Source organism: Mustela lutreola, chromosome 5 (assembly GCF_030435805.1).
Source record: "Mustela lutreola isolate mMusLut2 chromosome 5, mMusLut2.pri, whole genome shotgun sequence".
NCBI lineage: Eukaryota > Metazoa > Chordata > Mammalia > Carnivora > Mustelidae > Mustela > Mustela lutreola.
This window is the reverse complement of record NC_081294.1, coordinates 78,304,404-78,324,495: the sequence shown is the minus strand read 5'-3', so window position 1 is coordinate 78,324,495 and position 20,092 is coordinate 78,304,404. Positions and strand designations below refer to the sequence as shown.

Genomic DNA, 20,092 nt, shown 5'->3' with positions numbered 1-20,092 from the left:
ATGATATGTGAATTAAATCCTAGTATTGCTGTTAAAAAAATACATTTATGTAGCATCTGTTTATTGCTATATAGTCAGCTATATGATAGCTGACTAAAATGCAACTATCATGATCTTATAAACTATTAAAAATTTTCACTGTAAAAAATACTGAACAGAGACTATTATAAAAATTGTTTTCCTACTTTATAGAATTTTTTAAAGCCACACACATAATTCTGATCACTTTTAGGTTTTGCTGTGGCTAGTATCAGAAAATGTCTTTTTTTTTTTTTTTCCAGAAAGGGGAATGTAGTAAGTTGCTAGCATCATGATGAAAGTTTGAAACAAGTAGAAAACACATCAAGTGATTTATCCTTCTAGGGTAATTAAGTAAAGCATTTTCCTCAGAATTAAAATTTATCATTTTGAGACATAAACTGATTATTCTTTGAAATTTTTATTTATCCGAATCAGAAGTTGGCAAACTGTGACCTGAATGCCAAGTCCAGTCTACCATCTGTGTTTCTATGGCTTGAAAGCTAAGACTGGCTTTGACATTTTTAAATGGTTGAAAGAAATAAAATGAGTATTTTGTGACACTTGAAAATTATACAAAATTCAAATTCCAGTGTTCAAAAACAAAATTCTATTGGAACACTGTAATGCTCATTCACTTAGGTATTGCCTATAGTTGCTTTTGTGCTATACCAACAGAGCTGAGGACTCATGACAGAGCTGAGGACTCATGGCCTACAAAGCCGAAAATATTTACTATTTAGAATTTTATAGAAAAAGTTGGCAATTCACTACGTAAATGAGAAAGGACTGAGAGAAGAGATTGCGTATTTAGCTAAAAACTGAATTTCATCACTCTGTTGGCATAAGAACAAATCGGCTAGCCAGTTAGGGAATTGCTGACCATATCCCAGGGTAGTTACACAAAAATCAAAATTATACATGAAAGGTACCTTAACAGTCATCTAACTATGAACTCTGCTTTATTTTAAAATGAATATAACCTTTTTTCCCCTTCTGACTTTTAACTGTAATCTTAAGGTTTGTACTTTTACCCCTAATATAAGCAATGAATGTCCTTTTATGTTCAGATCTTTTGAGCATTTGTCTAATTATTCACCTTAGGCTAAGTTTCTATAAGTGGAATGATGGGTGGGAGTATGGGTATCCACCTTTTTATTTTGGAAAGCACTTCCATTAATAGCTATAGTGATTTACACCATATATCAAAATTCATTCACTAGAGTGCTAATCCTTCCTCATCCTTGCCATCAATGGCTATTATCTAATCTTTAAATTTTAACTTTGCCAATGTGGTTAAAAAAAAAAAATTATTGAACATTTGTATTTCTTTTTCTGTGAACTGCCCATTCATGTTGGATCATTTTTTATTCTGGCAAGTTGTGTTTTTCTCATTGATTTGTAAGCAGCCTTTCCTTCTGTTCTTAACTTACATGTTTTTTGGATTTTTTGTTTGTTTTTAGAGAGAGAGGTGCAGGGAAAGGCAGAGGGAGAGGGAGAAAGAGAATCTTAAGTAGACTCCATGCCCAGTATAGAGTCCAATGCAGGGCTTGATCTCACAACCCTGAGATCATGACCTGAGTCAAAATCAAGAGTTAGACATTTAACTGACTGGCCACCAGGTACTCCTTTTTTTTTTTTTTTTTAAAGATTTTATTTATTTATTTGACAGAGAGAAAGACCGCAAGAGAGGGAACACAAGCAGGAGGAGTGGGAGAGGGAGAAGCAAGGGGAATGAGAGAGGGAGAAGCAGGTTTCATGCAGAGTGGGGAGCCTGATGTGGGGCTCGATCCCAGGATCCTGGAATGATGACCTGAGCCAAAGGCAGACACATAACAACTGAGCCACCCAGGTGCCCCAAGGCACCCCATGTTTTATTCTTTTTCTTTTTTAACTAAGGGATTCAAGAGTTTAGTATCTCTCAAAATAATCAATTTTTTTTCTTCTTTTAATCATCAACAAAATAATCATGTTAAGCTAGCTCTTGCATTCCTAAAATAACTCTACTTGATCATAGTCTTTGCTCTTTTAATACAACTTGTGGATTGAACAGTAACACCCTCATTTTCCAGGTAACCAGACTGACCCTCAGAAAAGCAATTTTTTTTTAAAGTTTTTCCATTATATCACACAACCTAGGATATTAGACACTTACTCTTTAAGTGAAGATCTAATAAACCACTAACAGCATACATCTTGTACTTAACAAAAGATTTTCAATGTTTAAAAAATTTTTTCTCAAAGTAATGTTAAAACCACTAAGGTAGAGGCACCTGAGTGGCTCAGTTGGCTAAGCATCTGCCTTCGGCTTAGGTCATGATTTTGGGGTCCTGGGATGGAGCCCCATGTAGGGCTCCCTGCTCAGCAGGGAGTATGCTTCTCCCTCTCCCCCTCCACCCCATTCATTCTTTCTCCCTCTCTCAAACAAATAAATAAATAATCTAAAAAAAAACCATTTAGGTAGTAATATCATTTGGTAAACTATGATCTGCATGAAAACTAGTCTCTTACTTATATGATTCAAAATATTTTTAAGAACAAGAGGTCACAATAAAAAAGTTGATGGTGATTTGACAATCCATTAATCATCAAAATCTTGGAAAGAGATTTTGTTAAAGTTGTTGGTCATAAGGATAGTAAACTTATTCCTATAAATTTCCAACAATTCTTTTTAAAAACTTCTGGAATTTATTTAATAAGTAAGTAATTTCTACTACAACCCATGTGGGACTCAAACTAACCACATGCTTTCCAACTGAGACAGCCAGGTGCCCCAATTTTCAACAATTTCTAAAAAGAAAAATTATTATTTTTTTACCTTTTCCAGATCAAGTTCCTTCAAAAGAATACTTGCATTCTTATTTGCTTCTGCAGCCTGCTGGTCTTTAGCCTTCACAATTGTCTCAACACATTGGTGACATTTTTTCAAGAGTTCCTACAGTGGAAAATGGAATTATATAAATATAGGAACACATAAAATCTACAGGCCTTATAAATAAAACTTGAGCTGATAAGCAGAGTGAAGTCCAAGACTTAAAGCCCAAACAAATGAAAATTCACTAAGCCAAAGATAAGCTATCCTTTGAGCCTAGTCATAAATTAATTCTCACCAAAAAAGGGCATTATTTCCTAAAAAGTTTGTGTTCTTAGGCAACTTTCTAATCAGGCTAATAGTCTAGCAATAACTTTTAGCCACACTCACTGTGATTATAGCTCATAACAGGAAGGAAATCTCAAAATAATCTGTTAATATTACAATATCCATTCTCCATGGAGAAACTAAAACCCAGATGGAATAGGTGATCAGTTTCACAGAAGACAAAAGGAAGCTTGCTAACTGCACACTTTGGCATATAATTCCACAAAGAATAAAAATGTGCTTCAACAGTTTATTAAACCTACCTTATCTGTAATTGTTGCTATGTATCTCATGCATTCTATATCAGAAGGGAACTGATTGACTTCCTTCACCAAATATTGAACAACTTTTACATGACCCTGTAAGAACAACAACAACAAAAAATGCACAAAAGAATTCCTTGAAAATTTGCCCATATGCTTAATAACTTAAGAGTAAAAGGTATGGTGATACTTCCAGATAGTTCACTAAACTGAAAATTGAAATTGTGAAAATAACACACTCACTTATCTTTCCTAAATTTAATCTAGCATTTCCTCACTGAAAACAGAAAAACTTTTGTAGAAAACAAGTGTTTCCCAGAGTAAATCTATTAATAAAAACTGGTGGTATGAAATGAACCTTTATATAAAAGGGAAATTGGTACTAAAACAGAAAGATGTTCGAGATTTCAAAGCATTACTTTGGGTCCATCTTACAAAACAAGGTAGACTCTCACATTTATTTGGGGCTCATGACTTGAATCTAGGTAAAATGCTTTCTAAATGCTATGATCAGAGGCGGATGATATAATTAATTCTAAGTACCATGTATTTTAACATGACCAAATTTACATAGTTTTCCTCCTACCAAGTTCTTAAACATCTTCAAGTATTAGTCTGATGGTGACAAGTTCAGAGACGTCAAAAAGTCATTGCCTCCAGGGCAGGGAACTGAGAATAGGCATGACGAAATTTTCTAGGATTACAGAAGCATTTTATATGTGTAAGGGATGTGGGTTACATAGGTATATGTATTTATCAAAACTCATTAAACTATGCACCTTAGGTTTGTGTATTTCCTATATGTAAATGATCCTTCAATTAAAAGGAAAGGAAGAATTGAAAAAAGAATTAAGTCCAGAAAAAATGTTAAGTTCTTTTTTTAAGATACAAAACTTACACTATTCTCTTTCAGTAACTATTTAGTGACTACCTAGTACGTATTGGGCACCATGCTAAATAAACAATGTGAATAAGTAAGGATATTCGTGCTTGGTCTTCCTGGATCCAACAGTCTACTTGGGGAGATAAGCATTAAATAAGTAAATACATGTTTGAATGTATAATTACAATTTGGGATAAAGAAAATAATAGGGTACTGTAAAAAAGAACAAGAGGACCTTTTTCAGATGGGTATTAGGGAAGGACTCCCTAATTTAACATGGGAGCTAAATGATGAACAGCAGGGAGCCCATGAAGAGCAAGGGGAAAGAAAACCAGTGTACAAAGTCCCTCTGGAAGTTAAAAATTTAATGCATTCTAGACCAGTAGCAGAAGTGTAGTGAGCAAGGGTGAAGGGTAGCAAAAATTGCTTGCTGTGGGGAGGCTGGCATGAGCCATATCATGTAGGGCTTTGTAAGCCATGTTCAGTAGTTTATAGTTGATTGTAATTATAACGGTAAGCCTTTTAAAAATACAGCAGACAAGCAATATATATATATATAGGAGGTATAATGCATTTTTATGAAAGAGTCCACTCCTTTTTGTTCCTTCTTAGGTAGAGAAGACATCATCCACATAAAAATCTCGGGTTTTATGTTCAACATAACAAAACTAGTTGGGACACAACCGATTTAACAACGCAGCTGCTTATAGTGAACTACAGTGTAACTCTGAGATTTGGCCACAAAAGAGGGTGGAAGGATAGCAGTGATTTATGTTTGGAAATTCAGTCTATTCCCCAGGAGCAATTCATTTTTCCCACATGGTTTCAACTTAGAATTAGTTAAAAATGGTTACATTTTACCTTCTTCCCTCCACATCAAATTACCTTGCGAAATGCTGACATAAGAGGTGTGATTTTCCGGTTATCCACTGCATCCACATCAGCACCCGCTTGTACTAGCAACTGCACCACGTCAAAATGACCACCACTGGATGCCAACCAGAGTGGCGTGTTTCCCTTCTTGTTCCGAACATCAATATGGGCTCCCCTATAAAAATCAAAGAATGTAAAAAATAAATAAATAAAAAAATAAATAATCAAAGAACGTTACTATAGTTACTATAGTCTCCTACAAGGTGCTGACTTTCTATTTCCTCTCTGTCTTTTATCTTCTATTAAATAGCATGCAAATAATATGTTCTTCATTTTTTTCAATAATCTGCTCTTTAAAATGTCAATAAAGAAAAACAATCTGAGTAGCTGTAAAGGTGCTGAAAAGTGAAAAGGAGGACAAGAACTTCTATATATAAATCAAAAATTTACCCACCTATTAATCAGGAGCTCACAGAATTTGTAGTGACCTTTGTCAGCTGCTATTGTTAAAGCAGTATCTCTTGAGGAAGGCACAGGGGGGGCATTGACATCTGCTCCTTTATCAAGGAGAACTCTTCCAACCTCTGCATATCCTCCAGAAGCAGCTTCCATCAAGGGGGTAAGACCAGTCTGTTTAAACAAAAAATTTATGCAAGTACATTAGTAAAATTTTGTTAACAGTCTAAAACATTTGATTTACCAATGGATTCTATTTCTGATTTTCTCTCCTAAAAGAGCTAAGCAATATTTAATCTTCAATTTTACAAAACAACAAATGAAAATTGTTAGAGTGAATCAGACATGCTAGAATGAATTAATTTATCATAACATACTGTCTCATATCAAAAAAACCAATTTCACAAGTTCTACACTGTTATAAATTTACACACGAGACAATGACTTGTCTAACCAATGAGCAGCTATGAAAGATAAAAAGAAAATTAAAGTATATTGTTCAATGGAAAAACTTTGTTTAAAAATTAAAAAAAATTTTTTTGATTAACATACAATGTATTATTTGCTTCAAGGGTACAGGTCTGTGAATCATCAGTCTTACACAATTCACAGTGCTCACCATACCACATACCTTCCCCGATGTCTATAACCCTCCCACTGCCACCCTGTTTAAAATTTTTATCTGAGAATGTAGTTTGCTAAATAACTCAGGATAAATTCCTTCTATCCTGTTCAAACTTGGGAAAAATAGGTTAAAATATCACTCCATAAATTTTATACATATGTGTCTTTTGCTCATTAATCTCTAAAACTTTTGCCAAGAGACATTTCATACTGGTATCATTTCTAAAGAAATATAGATTTTTATAGGACTTCTAACACTGAATATGTGTAATCCATTTCCTGGATAGCAGGAAAGATTCATTTTTCTTTGTGCTATGAAAAAAAAATGTTTTGTCTGTGTGCTATGAAAAATTTGAGGAAAACTATACTTCCTAATTTTGTAGATTACAAAAATGTAAATATTGCATTAAATTTTAAGAAATAGGGGCGCCTGGGTGGCTCAGTGGGTTAAAGCCTCTGCCTTCGGCTCGGGTCATGATCCCAGGGGTCTGGGATTGAGCCCCGCATTGGGCTCTCTGCTCAGTGGAGAGACTGCTTCCCTCTCTCTCTGCCTGCCTCACTGCCTACTTGTGATCTCTGTCTGTCAAATTAATAAATAAGTAAAATCTTTAAAAAAAAAAAAAAGAAAAAAGAACTAGAAAGATCACCCTCTCATTAAAAAAAAAACACCAAAAAAACCCTTTCAAATCTGAAATGACTACCAGATTGGCTGCTGTCTGACTATAAAGAATTCCACATAAGCTACATTTCTAGGGTTGTAAGTACCTAATAGTTCTAAACACAGAAATTCAAAACACTGATACACTCCCTTCCTTCTAAATGCCAAACAGTCATGAATTTGTCAGAATCTGTTACAATCAGACTAAATTTTAGCTATCTAAATTTTATAATCTATGCAGTAGTTTTTCTGATTGGATTTTTTACCAATAATAAGCATATGCTTCTTTGAAGGAGTTCTTTAAAAATCTACATTAAAGGACCCTACGGGACACTTGGCTTAGTCGGTAGAACATGTGATTCTTGATCTCAGGGTTTTGAGTTCAAGCCCCATGTTGGGCATAGAGCTTACATAAAAAACAACAGCAACAACAACAACAAAAAACAAACAGAAACCTCGACTATCTTACTACAAAGATAGCTTATTATATTCAAAGACTGCAAACTGGAGGATTAATAGCTACTCAAGGCTAAGGGTGGAAAACATACAGATTCTACTTTCTTCATTGTTCTTAATAAAAGACATGAATGATGATAGTATGTCATTGGCCACAATTCCCAGATCTTGTCTTGGGATGTCATTTTTAACTTAAGACAGTTTAAAACAGCACATTCAATTTGAGTTGAAATGCCATGCTAATTTTTTTTTAGATTTTATTTTTAAGTAATCTCTACATCCAACGTGGGGCTCAAACTCACAGCTCCAAAATCAAGAGACACACACTCTACTGTTTGAATCAGTCAGATGCCCTTTCATAACTATATATATTTAACTCTACTCCTGATGTGGGGCTTAAACTCACAATCCCAAGATTAAGAGCTGGATAACTTACTGACTGATCCAGGAAGGAATCTGAAACACCACACTCTTTATACTAGAAATACACCCTAAGTAGTTGAAAAGTTATAAAATGCTTACCTTTGCCCTATGTTCAACATTGGCTTTTCGATCCAGAAGCAAACTCACGACTTCTGCTCGGCCTTGGAAACAGGCCAAAGTGAGAGCCGTGTTCCGATTGGTCTCGATTTGGGCATTAATGTCTGAACCCATATCAAGCAGCAGTTTCACTGCAGGAACATGTCCATTCATGGCAGCCAACATCAAGGGAGAAATACCTAGTTTACTCCCAGTCCTAAGGGGAGAAATTTGCGTAGAAAATTAAGATAATATGTTGCCTACTGTTTTTTAAAAAACAGAATATAAAAGATGAAAATGCTTCAGAGTAAAAAGGTCTCTAACACCAATGAATAAATTTTATTCGTGTAGACTACTAACTAGGAATAGGAAAATCTCACAATTTACAACATAATCCCTATTTAGAGGTTAAAAATTTCCAATCATACACAACGAAGTGCTTCCTGAAATGAGGTATCTTTAAAAATCGCTATTTTAGCTGAAATAAGCTATGATTACTTATAAGCACCTCATAGGAAAAACTGTTGGTCTTGTACTTTAGAACTATCTCTAAAAAAGTTTCTAATTTTTAGTTACAAGTACAGTTGACTTTAGTATTATCTTAATTAAAATTGATATCCGTACAAATATTTAGAGGAAGACGCTTAACCCCAAGGTAGTAATTGACCAGTCATGAATAAAATGAAGATAGATACCTTGAATTAATCTCTGCTCCAGCATTAAGCAGAATCTTAATGATATTAACATATCCTCCAGATGCAGCTAGACTCAATGGTGTATAATCAGACACATTCCTATGTTCTTTATTTGCACCTCGAGCCAGAAGCAAGTCTACCACCTATGAAGTAAAATACAGAGAAACCAGTTTAAACCAAGGGTTCAACTTATAATGAAGGAAGCACAAAGAAATGGAACCTATACATTACTCATCTGAATATCTGACATTTTAATTATGCCCTAAATATTCAAACATCAGCACTAGAGAAATGGATTCAATTTCATACCAAGGAATTTGGAGCTTTGAAATCCCAATTATATTGAAATAACAAAATATTACTCATTCTACTCATTATCTGTTGAGTGATGAACCTGCCATTTCGTATGTGTTAGGACTGTGGCTTATTCAGCCTCAATAAATGTAAGGATAAACAGAGTTGGTTTTTTTGTTTGTTTTTTGGCTAAAGCACAAGAAACAGATTCCATAAAAGCCGATTTAGTACTCCCAGAAAATTTAGTATATGGAACATGTCACACCACATGTAAGTTTTATTCATGTAGCTAAATTACTAAGCATATGCATATTTAATATATAAGCATAATGTCTACAAAATGAAAATTAACATTAACACACCTCCTGACGTCCACCAGAACATGCTAACGACAGTGGAGTATCCTTAGTGCGTTCTGATTGTGCTTCTATATCTCCACCTTTATCCAAAAGGATTTCAACAACTCCAACATGCCCTGCTGTTGCTGCCAGGATCAGTGGTGTGAAACCTAAAGCAGAAAATAAAAATCTCAAATTTGTGTTTTTTTACTTATTGAGCCATTGCTTTTAATTCTCTATCACTTCAAAAGAAGAAGCTCTTTAGGGCAGACACTTACAACCATTTAACATAAAACTGCTCTAATCACTTATTTATTAGTGACAAAACGCCAAAAACACATGATAAAAAGGAAATGCTAAGTCAAACAAAACTACCAAAGTTTATACTCATAATGAACACTGTCTGATATCTCTGTAAGCTCTACTTTTGGATTAAAGAGAAAGGCAACGACAACTTGCTATACCTCACTGGATATTCCTTATTGAAATATGCGTATCCCTTTTTTCACTGAGGTAGTCTAGGGACTATTTATAGATAATCAAAAATATAACTGTTTTCTTAAAAAAAAAAAAGAAAAAACTGTTTTCTCATGTAACTACTCTCAGGCTTTACTTCTGACTGACATTTCTTACCTTTTTTGTCTCTGTGCTCAATTTTAGCATCTCGCGCAATGAGTACGGACACAAGTTCTTCGTGACCACCCGCACAAGCTAATGTTAACGCTGTGTCATGATTGCTCTCAGTCTAGAGGGGAGAAAAAGTTAGTTTTTGTTTACAATGGTGTTATCATTTGAAGAGCAAATAATACTTATTTTCACAATGAATGTATAATGATGATTTTCTTTTCCAAACAAAGAAACTCAGAATTTGCAAAAGAAGTTAAATAAAGGGGCACCTGTGTAGCTCAGTCAGTTAAGTGTCCAACTCTTGATTTCTACTCAGGTCATGATCTCAAGCCCTGCATTGGGCTCCAAGCTCAGCATGGAGTCTGCTGGAGATTCTCTCTCTCCTTCTGCCCCTCCCCCCAACTTATACATTCTATCTCTCTCTAAAGTAAATAAATAAAATCCTTTAAATAAATAAATAAAGCAAGCAAGGAAGCAAGCAAGCAATCTACTTACATGTGCATCAATGTCAACTGAAGGATACACAGGGGGAATAGACTGGGAAGCCACATTGCTTGGAGACTGTGAACAGGGTTCAGGTGTAAGACATTCTGTGGTCTGAGAGGAACTGTTTGAACCACTGGGCACTCTGCTACTCACAGCTGAAAAACAATATTCATATTGCTGAATTCTACTTAAAAAAGTAAAGTCACTTATATACATAAAAACACAGAAAAAATTTTATAGCAGGAATATAATGTGGTAGTTATAACACAAGCTTTGGAATCAGATGGGCCTATGTTTGAATCCCAGTTCCACACTTTCTGATCTCAGGCAAGTAATTTAACCTCTTAGAGCCTCAATTTTCCTCATATGTAAGATGGGGATGATAACAGTAGTACCTGCTTTGAAAGACTATTGGAAACACCACTTGAGATAATGCAGGTGAAATACTTATTAGCATGGTGCTTAATGTTCAGTGCATACACAATGTTATCAATAGGGAAAAAAGTTTACAATAAAGAATAAATTTTGTATCTTAGTTTGTAAAAATTAATTAGATAAAAATGTCCTGAGGACAATGCACAAAATAGGGGAGAGGAGAACAAGTTAAAATATTTCTCACATAAATAGCAGACAGTGTATGTTTTTAAAATTGAGTATTTATCTTGAAAATTTGCTAAAATGAATTAACTCTAAAAATAAAATTATTTTTAAAATCCACATTGGAACTTTTATTAGGGATCTCAATCTGGTGTTTGAGACTGCTGTCAGAAAGCTGAGTTAATTGACGTTATATCTTTATGTCTCTACATATTTCTTATGTTTCATAAGAGGCAGAGTTTGCCCCACAGTGGGAGAAATAGGATCTCAAAGGTACCTTACTTACGTGGTAAGTAAGGTACAAAAAGCATTTAAAATACACAGTGTTAAAAAAATAAAAAATAAAATACACAGTGTTTGGTACATGTGAAGGGCTCATTAGATGTAATTACCAGATATTTTATAGGACTTTCAGTACTATTGCTCACTGTATTGAAAAATAAAAACATGACTCACTCAAGAAAAAACTCAGAAAAAAGCCTACAATCATTCATATAAAAAAAGACAAAGCTTCAGTGATGGCAATAACCTCTCATCAAGACTAAAAGTAAATAAAAAACACATAGGTCTCAAAGGAAAATGTAAGCATTTCAAGAGTTAGAGAACGTTTAGTCTCTAGAATTTGGGTATGACTGGATCCCAATCAAGGATACTGTTCACAAGTGTAAACAACTAAGTTTAGTTTAACTTCACAAATTTTAATATGTTCAGATATGTTTCTACATGAACTGTCCCATCCTCTTCCCCACTAATATATATAAAACCATATTGACTATATGAATTTCTGTAGCTTCTTCCATGGTTACAAATAGGAATTATTATTTTATGTATTTGTTCCACCTACAAGAACATGCACAAAATGAAAACAAAGCTTTAAAAATCTTTATCATTCAGCAAATTAAAAACAGTATTTATTCTGTTATACCTCCTCAAAACAGCTGGTATATTTGGAAAACAACTCTAGAAAATAAAACACTAAAGACCGACTTGTAGCTCCTCTGTAATAGTAAGATTTTTAACAGTGGTCTCATAATGATTAAAAATACCTTGCTAAAGAACTACTTTTATCATTATTAATGTTGTTTATCTATGTTATATTTTTGTTATCATGAAAAACAGATACTTAAAAATTTTTAAATTGATTAGAGTACTATGCCAGATGTGAAACTATAAGACTTCTTTACAGAGATGGCTTTAAAAAAAAAATTCTGTGCATTTAACAGCTCTATTACCAAAAATGTGTTGTTACATCAACTATTGTACATTTTTGTACATTATCCTAGAAACATTTTTCCCTCCTTCCAATAACAACAATCAGAAACATTCCAAAAAGTGACTTTAACAGCATTAATTGCACATAAAAAGTAATAAAGATAAGACTAGAAAGTAGCAAGATTTAAAAGGTACATGTGGAATAAAGGTTTTATTAATATAAAATTACACCAGGACTACTACATTTTCATAAATCTTAAAATGTTTCCTACCTCTGAATGAAATGTCTCTGATAACGAGAGATCACTACCCCAAAAGTCACTATATAATTCAAATTAAATGTATGTACTATCCTAAAATGGGGTGATACTGAACTGCAATATTCTACTTAATTCTCTATGAAATTTAAGATGGTTTTATAGGCAATATGGAAGATAATAATAAACCTTACCATATAAAAATCTCAGATAGTAGGTGTATACAAATTATGCTGTGAGATTTTAGGAAGTTAAATCACCATAATCTGTTTTATATAATAGTAGCTTTATTAAATACAAATAAATAAAAATCTATAAGTAAAATATTAACATGTATTTGAAGAAATTATTTAAAAAGATACTTTATTACAAATTCCCTCAAAAATAAGAGGGTTTCCTAATTATCTTTTTATTCTTAAGCTTACATTGACTGTTAAAGGATTTCTTAAAGCAAGATACTTTTGAATTGGAATTTGTTTTTAGAGAACCTATTAAGATGCCAACAACAGTACAATGTGCTAGCCACAAAATTATATTACCTTACACATATACTACATCTTAACATAAAATTAAAGGAAATTGTTCATCTTTTTTAGTAGTCTAAGAAAATAACAAATATCTTTAAGATAAATTCAGAACTTAAACATGAATCAGATACATGCATATTACATTTAAGGTTCTTAGACATGGCTGAACTGAGTTTGAGGTGACACTAGTAACAACTTCCATACAAAAGTATGGAAAAGGACCATACTTTTCCATACTTTTCCAAGTATGGAAAAGGGAAAAGGACCTATTTTCTTGGATTATTATAAATAAGTCACGAGATAATGTATATAAAATATTAAGCACAGAGCTCAGTACATGGTAAATAATCAATAAATGTGAATATATTGATGTTAAGTTGATTTTTAATCAATCTTCTTTATATATTAATAATAAAATTTTTACTAGATGCTTCTGGAACTGCTTAGTGGTCAAAGCTATTTTGTATTTTTTTAGATTTCCAAACCTTAGGTCTAGACATCTGAACTGAGAATCATTTGTTATTATGATACCTTCTAAAAGCCCAGCACTTACATTCACAAGAAAAGGACCTGAAGAACCATGCTCCCAATTGAGAGTTTACATACATTCTGTCTGGGATTTATCAAATGTAACATATATTAGACTATATACTAAAATACTCAGTCAGCTAATCAAGTGATGACCTTAATAAATTATTTATCTAACTAACCCAATTACATGAAAATATTTTGATATAAGAGCAATAAAGAAAAAAATACTCCTATAAAGAGTGAAATTTATTACTATTATGTATGAATATTCTATAAAATAAAACTGTAAGATATACAGTATTCTCTCCTTTATTAAATATGAGTGATGAGAACTAAATTTGGGTAAAATGGATCACATACATGTCTGATGTAATCTATAATCATACTGATATATTAATACATCACGTAATTACAGAATTGGGGATTCACCTACTGCATCCTTGTCTAATTTCTTTCACCTTTGATAAAGAAAATTAAGAGAAACTGGGTCTTAATAGAATAACACTTTTTAACTTTAAGTGTGATAGTTCACCATCTTGAACAAAGAAAATCTAATTATTGCTATATATTTTTAAACAGATAACCAAAATGGAAATTTTTATATGAAGATAATTTGTTTAGTTATTGGCTGATTTATATGTAAAAGTTTATTAATAAAAGAATATTATACAAAATGATAGGCCAACTATCACTAGATATTAATGTCTAATAGAAATGATCTTAGTTTATATTAATATAATACATAATTAAACGATGTTTCTAAACAAATTTTTTGAACTTTATAAAGTCCATATCAACATAACAAATAGTTTGATGAAATAAATTTTGTCTCCCCTAGAAGAATCATCCATAAGTACTACCATAAAGTTAATATCTACAAGTTCTTTTTAGAGAGGTTTCTAAATAATTAAAAAAAAAAAAAAAAAGACAAGTTCTAAGTTACAACAAAACTAGTTTGAGCAGTAATGTGGCTGCAAACTGAGTATTCAATTAGGAACATTATAAAATCATTTATGTAATCTAAGTCTTAAAAATGTTATTCCTGTATTATTGGTTTCATTATTATTATTCATAACCATACTTGATGCTCAAATACCTGCTTTTACCCAGATTAGAAATTAGGAATATAAATGAACTCTAAGAGTTTATTCATAATTTATAACAACTCTCAACACCAATGACACAAAGTTAATTTGAGTTAAGTGGCTATGGGCTGAAGATATAAAAACCCAAATTAAAGAATAAAGAATCTAACTCCTTAAAACATTTCCCAGCATTTTTATTTTCTGTACGGGAAACTAAGTATTCCTCCTCTGGACAGTGTTATTTATTACATATCAGAGGAGGCTCATTGGCAGAATCACTATTCTATAACCATTGCAAATCATACAAATGCTCAATAAAATTCCTGATTTAAGTAAGCTTATTCCACATTTTTAAAGATTCAGTAAAGATTAGGAAGGCTAAAAGCTCACAAAAGAAGAAAGGAAACTGGGATAGCATAATTGGGATGGGAAGAGGGGAGGAGAATATGACAAGAGGAAACAGACAACAGTAAGGAAAAAAAATGTTGCAATCAAGAGACAGAGGACTGGCCTGCCTTTGAATATCACTCCAGCTACATCTTAGTTCTTGGTCTTCATCCACTGTCAACAGCCATTCTGGCTGCATTTCTGAACTGGGCTCTCATGGAGGTGATACATTCACCAGCCATCTTTAGGAAGGTAAATGATTAATTGCACTGTTTTCCCACTGCTGCAAGGACAATGAAAGGGAAAGTAAACTTGTGCACCTCATTTCATATCTAGTTGTAATTTTCCACACAACAATAAACAGAAACATATACTTTAAGGTTATCAGGCCTTTCTTTTTTTCTTTTCATATGTGTATGTGTGTTGTGTCTGTCTGTGTGCTTTCATCAAGATAGTTAATATAAAAAATCCTAATCTCCAAATCATAATCCAGTTGATAATAATTTCAATCTTCTAGCCACAAATACAAGAACATGGAATACTCATAGTTTTCTCTAAACATCCCTTTTAATTAAAAATACTTAAGTTGATCTAATAAAATTATAAATTAATTCAGAATTATGATTTTCAGATATGAAAATCACTACCAGGAAAATTTAATGTATAATCTTATGTGAATATCTCTAAAGCCTATAAACAAATTTTACTTTGAGATGTCCTACTCAGGATACAACACAGGGTGATGTCTTGTTTTTTCGTTTGTTTCTTTTTATTTTTAAGTAATCTCTATACCCAGTGTGGGGCTCAAAGTCATGACATGGACAGCAACAGTTGCATGCTCTACCAACTGAGCACCCCAGGCACCCCAAAGGGTGGTTTGGATACCAAAGTTCTAAAATAAAAGCTCATGGCAACTTTACTTTTTGCCTTTGCAAATAACAAGAAAGAAAAGGGGAAAACACATTTTCATGTGTTAGTGGTATACAGCTTAGTTAAATTCACTTCCAAAACACCTTAAGGCATAAATAATTTTACAAAGATAGTTCTAAAATGGAAAAGTACTAAGTTGGTGTTTTTGGAGGGTCGTGTAAAGAAGTTGAGCACACAGATTAAAGAGAAATTATTACAGATATATTATTTCTTAACCCACCTGCTATCAGGTCATCAAGAGTGTCGGTAAGCGTCTGGGCTGGAGTTGCAACCATTAGTCCATCTGGTTCTTGAACTAAGAGCCCCTGATCATGTCCAGTAATAGCAATCTGAGGCTGTCCTATAATCTGATGATTACCTGATACTTTCTGAAGTTCAAGAGAATTTGTCCCATTAGAACCTAAGTCACTGGAAAAGTTACACTGTGGAGAAGATAAAGGCTGGACTGGGACAAAATCAATTTGTTCTGCCGATGGTGGAGACTGTTGCTCATCATCAACATCATTATCTTTAAATAAGATTGTGTCAACCTGAGGTAACTCTGAAAAGTGATCCTCTGGGAGACTAATATCTCCTTCCCCTTCTGGGAAGACTCCTCTATGAGAGCACTGTTGGTGTAGAGATACTGTGTCTTTCTGACCTTTGGTTTCCAAGTATTCTTTGGTAAATTGCTGCTGTGTTTTCATCTGCAACTGCCTTTCCACTTTCTGTAGTTCTTTCAGTATTTTCTTCTTCTTCTGGACTTGCTCTTCTCTGTTCTTTTTAAGTTCTTCTATCTTATCTTTGTTCAGAGGTTCACCTTGAATTAACTCCAGTGACTTAAGCTGTGCTTTTTCAATAGCACTAATTCTTTGTCCCAGTTCATTCAGCTTGCCTTCAGTCTCCTCTACTATGCACTCCAAAGGCTGGTATGGGTGAAAAGGTGGCAGTACGTCCTGATCTGCTACCTGCAGGGAACTGGACTTCTGCTTGGATGTACCTAAGCACATGAAAAATGTTTGAAAAAGTGCCATGCTAAAAAAAAAAAAAAAAAAAAAATCAGCTCCCCCTCCCACACACACGGACCTCCCTCCCCAAACCCTTATAACTAATGCTGTAGAATGAATGTTCAAAGATTCACAACAGTGGAAGGTAGATTAAACTGTACTCATCTATTTCAAAACAGCACACTCAGGATGTTAATTTGAAAAATGTGACTTTTTTTAAATTAAAAAAATCGAAATTTTAGGTTAGGAGAATTTTGGAAGTTAAGATGGGACAAGGAGAAAGGAGATCAAAGAGGAAAGAATCTCACAATTTTGCATATTAGGTTTGACTTTTAAAGAGCATTAAATCTAAAATAGTGACAAGATAGTGTTGAGGATATCATTAAAGATATCCCAATTGTTTCTTCACATTATTAGCTATGCAAGTAAAGGTCACTACAGGAAACTATAACTTGTAAATCAACGTAATGAAAATTGTTTTTTAAATGGCCAAAACCTATGTCTTATTATATTAAAATATAACATGAAATCAGTTTTTTCCAGACCTATCCTTCTAAAATTTCCATTAAGTAAATCTTTAACATTTCTTTACCTGAAAATGACATTAAACTTAAATCACAGAGGACAATTATTCTGAGTTTAAAAATAAAGTTTTCATGTAAAAGTCTATGAGAAAAACAATGTGTGTTACCTAGGAGAAAATCAGACTTCTCATACAGGATTTCTCATATTGATGGTATATGTTAAAAATGAAGTAAATGTATGTTATTTTAAGATTTTAGATCACAATTAAAGTAAGATACTCCTCATGACAAATTAATTATCATTATTAACAATCTTACCATCTGGACATAAAATGGAGGGAACTATTAAGTAACTACTTTGAGGCAAACTTAAGGCTTACTCTTCTGTTTAGGAAGAACTGGGGCTATTCAACAATGAAAAGGAACAACTGATATGTTCTACAAGGTGGGCAAACCTTGAAAACATTACACTAAGTGAAAGAGGCCAGACACAAAAGATGACATACCGTGCAATACCATTTATATCAAATCTATAGAGAAAGGCAAATCTATAGAGACAGAAAGGAAAGTAGTTTGCCTGGGGTTATGGTATTGAGAATGAACACTGATTATGAACTAGCATGAGAGATATTTTCAGAGTAACAGAGATGTTTAAAACTAGATGGTAATGATGGTTTCATAATTCGGTAAAGTTACTAAAACTCACTGCACTGTACACTTAAAATGAAGGAACTTTACGGAATGTGAAATTAAACAACAGTAAATTTGCTTTTAAAGAAGATCTGGGCAAGAAATAGTTGTTTACTCTTCTGAATTGCAATCAACATATATGAATAACATAGGTAACTTAAGATTTTTAAAAATAAGATCATCCAATGCATTCAACATGATTCTTGAGTCCAAAGAAAAATGTCATCACCCATTTGATGTTAATACTCTGAGTTACAAAAGAAACCAATAGAGGAAAAAAAATCAGGGATTCAACTGTTTTTATTTTGTTTTGTTTTTGCTAGATTAGGAAATCTCAAAAATGCAGGTACCTCAAACATCTTCAACATGTTATTAATGAAAAAGTACAATGGTTCTCCCCCAGATACTGATTTTAAAGGTTCAGGATACCACAGTTTCAAAACTACTGCAATCATTCTAAGAGACTTAATTATTCCTTAAAAGCAAGCTTCAGCAAAATTTATTACCCACAGTCAATTTCAAATTTATATCTGAGCAAAGGGACGGGTCAAGACCTTATCCTTCCAGAGCAAAAGCCATTATATTTGTGAGATAAATGTTTTCAAAGATTTTATTTATTTATTTATTTATTTGAGAGAGGGAGGGAGAGAAACCCTAGCAAGAGAGAACACCCTAGCAAGAGGAGGGGTGGCCGGGTGGAGCCGACTTTCCAGTGAGCAGGAAGCTCCACACAGGGATTGCACACGGAGCTCAATCCCAGGACTCTAGGATCATGATCTGAGCCAAAGGCAGACACTCAACAGACTGGGCCACCCAGGTACCCTTTGTGAGATAAAATAATAACTTCTTTAAGATCTTACAGGAATCCATGGTTTGATTTATTTGTTCCAAGTACCTATTAACAATCAACAGGTAAGAAAAGGGTAAAGATGGGCGCCTGGGTGGCTCAGTGGGTTAAGCCGCTGCCTTTGGCTCAGGTCATGATCTCAGGGTCCTGGGATCGAGTCCCGCATCGGGCTCTCTGCTCGGCGGGGAGCCTGCTTTCTCCTCTCTCTCTCTCTGCCTGCCTCTCTGCCTACTTGTAATCTCTCTCTGTCAAATAAATAAATAAAATCTTTAAAAAAAAAAAAAAGGGTAAAGATTTACTGCCACAAATAGCAATGTAGATATCTGCTAGTCCAGCAAAGAAATTTTCAATCATGCAATAAATTCAATAACAATTCAAGCTCTGCAAAGACTGAATGAATGTTGCTTTAAATGTTCATTAATTTTCAAACATACTAGTGTACTTACTATTTAATTTGTATTTAAGATTAAGGAAAACTAGGTAAGAGGTCAACACCAATCAGACTGGTAATTATGACCACCCTGGACAATCTCAGATCTAAAATCTTATAAACAGTACGACCCAAAGTAAGATTGGAATTTTGAGGACAGTAATGGATAGGAATAAGCCCTATCTTGTTAACAAATAAAATATAATAAGCTTAGAGCACAAGGTTTACTAAAATTAACTTATTTAACTTAAAATAAAAACTTTAAGGCCAGTGAAAATAATGGACAAAAACCAGTTCTTCCCAAAATAGCTAATGGCTGAGTATCTATAATCATGGTATTAGTGGGATTGCCCAGATACACATTAAAGCATTAATAAAAGATATAAGTCTGAAAGAAAACAAGTTGGTAAAAACAAATAATGTCATCTAATTACTCCTAGAAGCTTAAGCAACACCTCAGTGTTTGGGAAAAGTACTAAATGTGACAAGCATCCTCTTAGCAACAAAATTTTTAGCAGGTAGAATAAGAATCCAGAACATAAGAGTTCTAACTTTTAAAACATCTCCTGTCAGAAACAAGTCACTATCAGAAACAAGTAATTTGAATCTATTCACTAGTAGCATTGAGTGACATCATAAAGTACTGTTTAGGAATATAGGTAAAGCCAGTATCTTACTCTTAAGTCTGGTGTTTTCCTACTTTCCCTTTTTCCCTTTTCCTCCATTAATAAAACAAACAAAAAAAAGTTTATAACAGGAA

At 33.4% G+C, this 20,092-nt stretch overlaps 1 protein-coding gene across 11 annotated transcripts in view; it reads right to left on the bottom strand.

Annotated features, from left to right (window-relative positions):
* ANKHD1 (ankyrin repeat and KH domain containing 1) overlaps positions 1–20,092 on the bottom strand; it is a 130,524-nt gene that overhangs the window by 23,143 nt on the left and 87,289 nt on the right. For 9 of the 11 annotated variants that reach the window (XM_059174780.1, XM_059174774.1, XM_059174778.1 and 6 more), the window contains 10 exons: positions 16,076–16,834; positions 10,339–10,484; positions 9,850–9,961; positions 9,241–9,386; positions 8,585–8,727; positions 7,893–8,106; positions 5,631–5,806; positions 5,189–5,351; positions 3,421–3,516; positions 2,837–2,953 (listed from right to left, as the gene is read on the bottom strand). In XM_059174780.1, the coding sequence (XP_059030763.1) occupies positions 2,837–2,953; positions 3,421–3,516; positions 5,189–5,351; positions 5,631–5,806; positions 7,893–8,106; positions 8,585–8,727; positions 9,241–9,386; positions 9,850–9,961; positions 10,339–10,484; positions 16,076–16,834 (2,072 nt within the window). The remainder of the gene's footprint in view (positions 1–2,836; positions 2,954–3,420; positions 3,517–5,188; positions 5,352–5,630; positions 5,807–7,892; positions 8,107–8,584; positions 8,728–9,240; positions 9,387–9,849; positions 9,962–10,338; positions 10,485–16,075; positions 16,835–20,092) is intronic. The other 2 variants (XM_059174781.1, XM_059174782.1) reach the window with 1 other exon arrangement.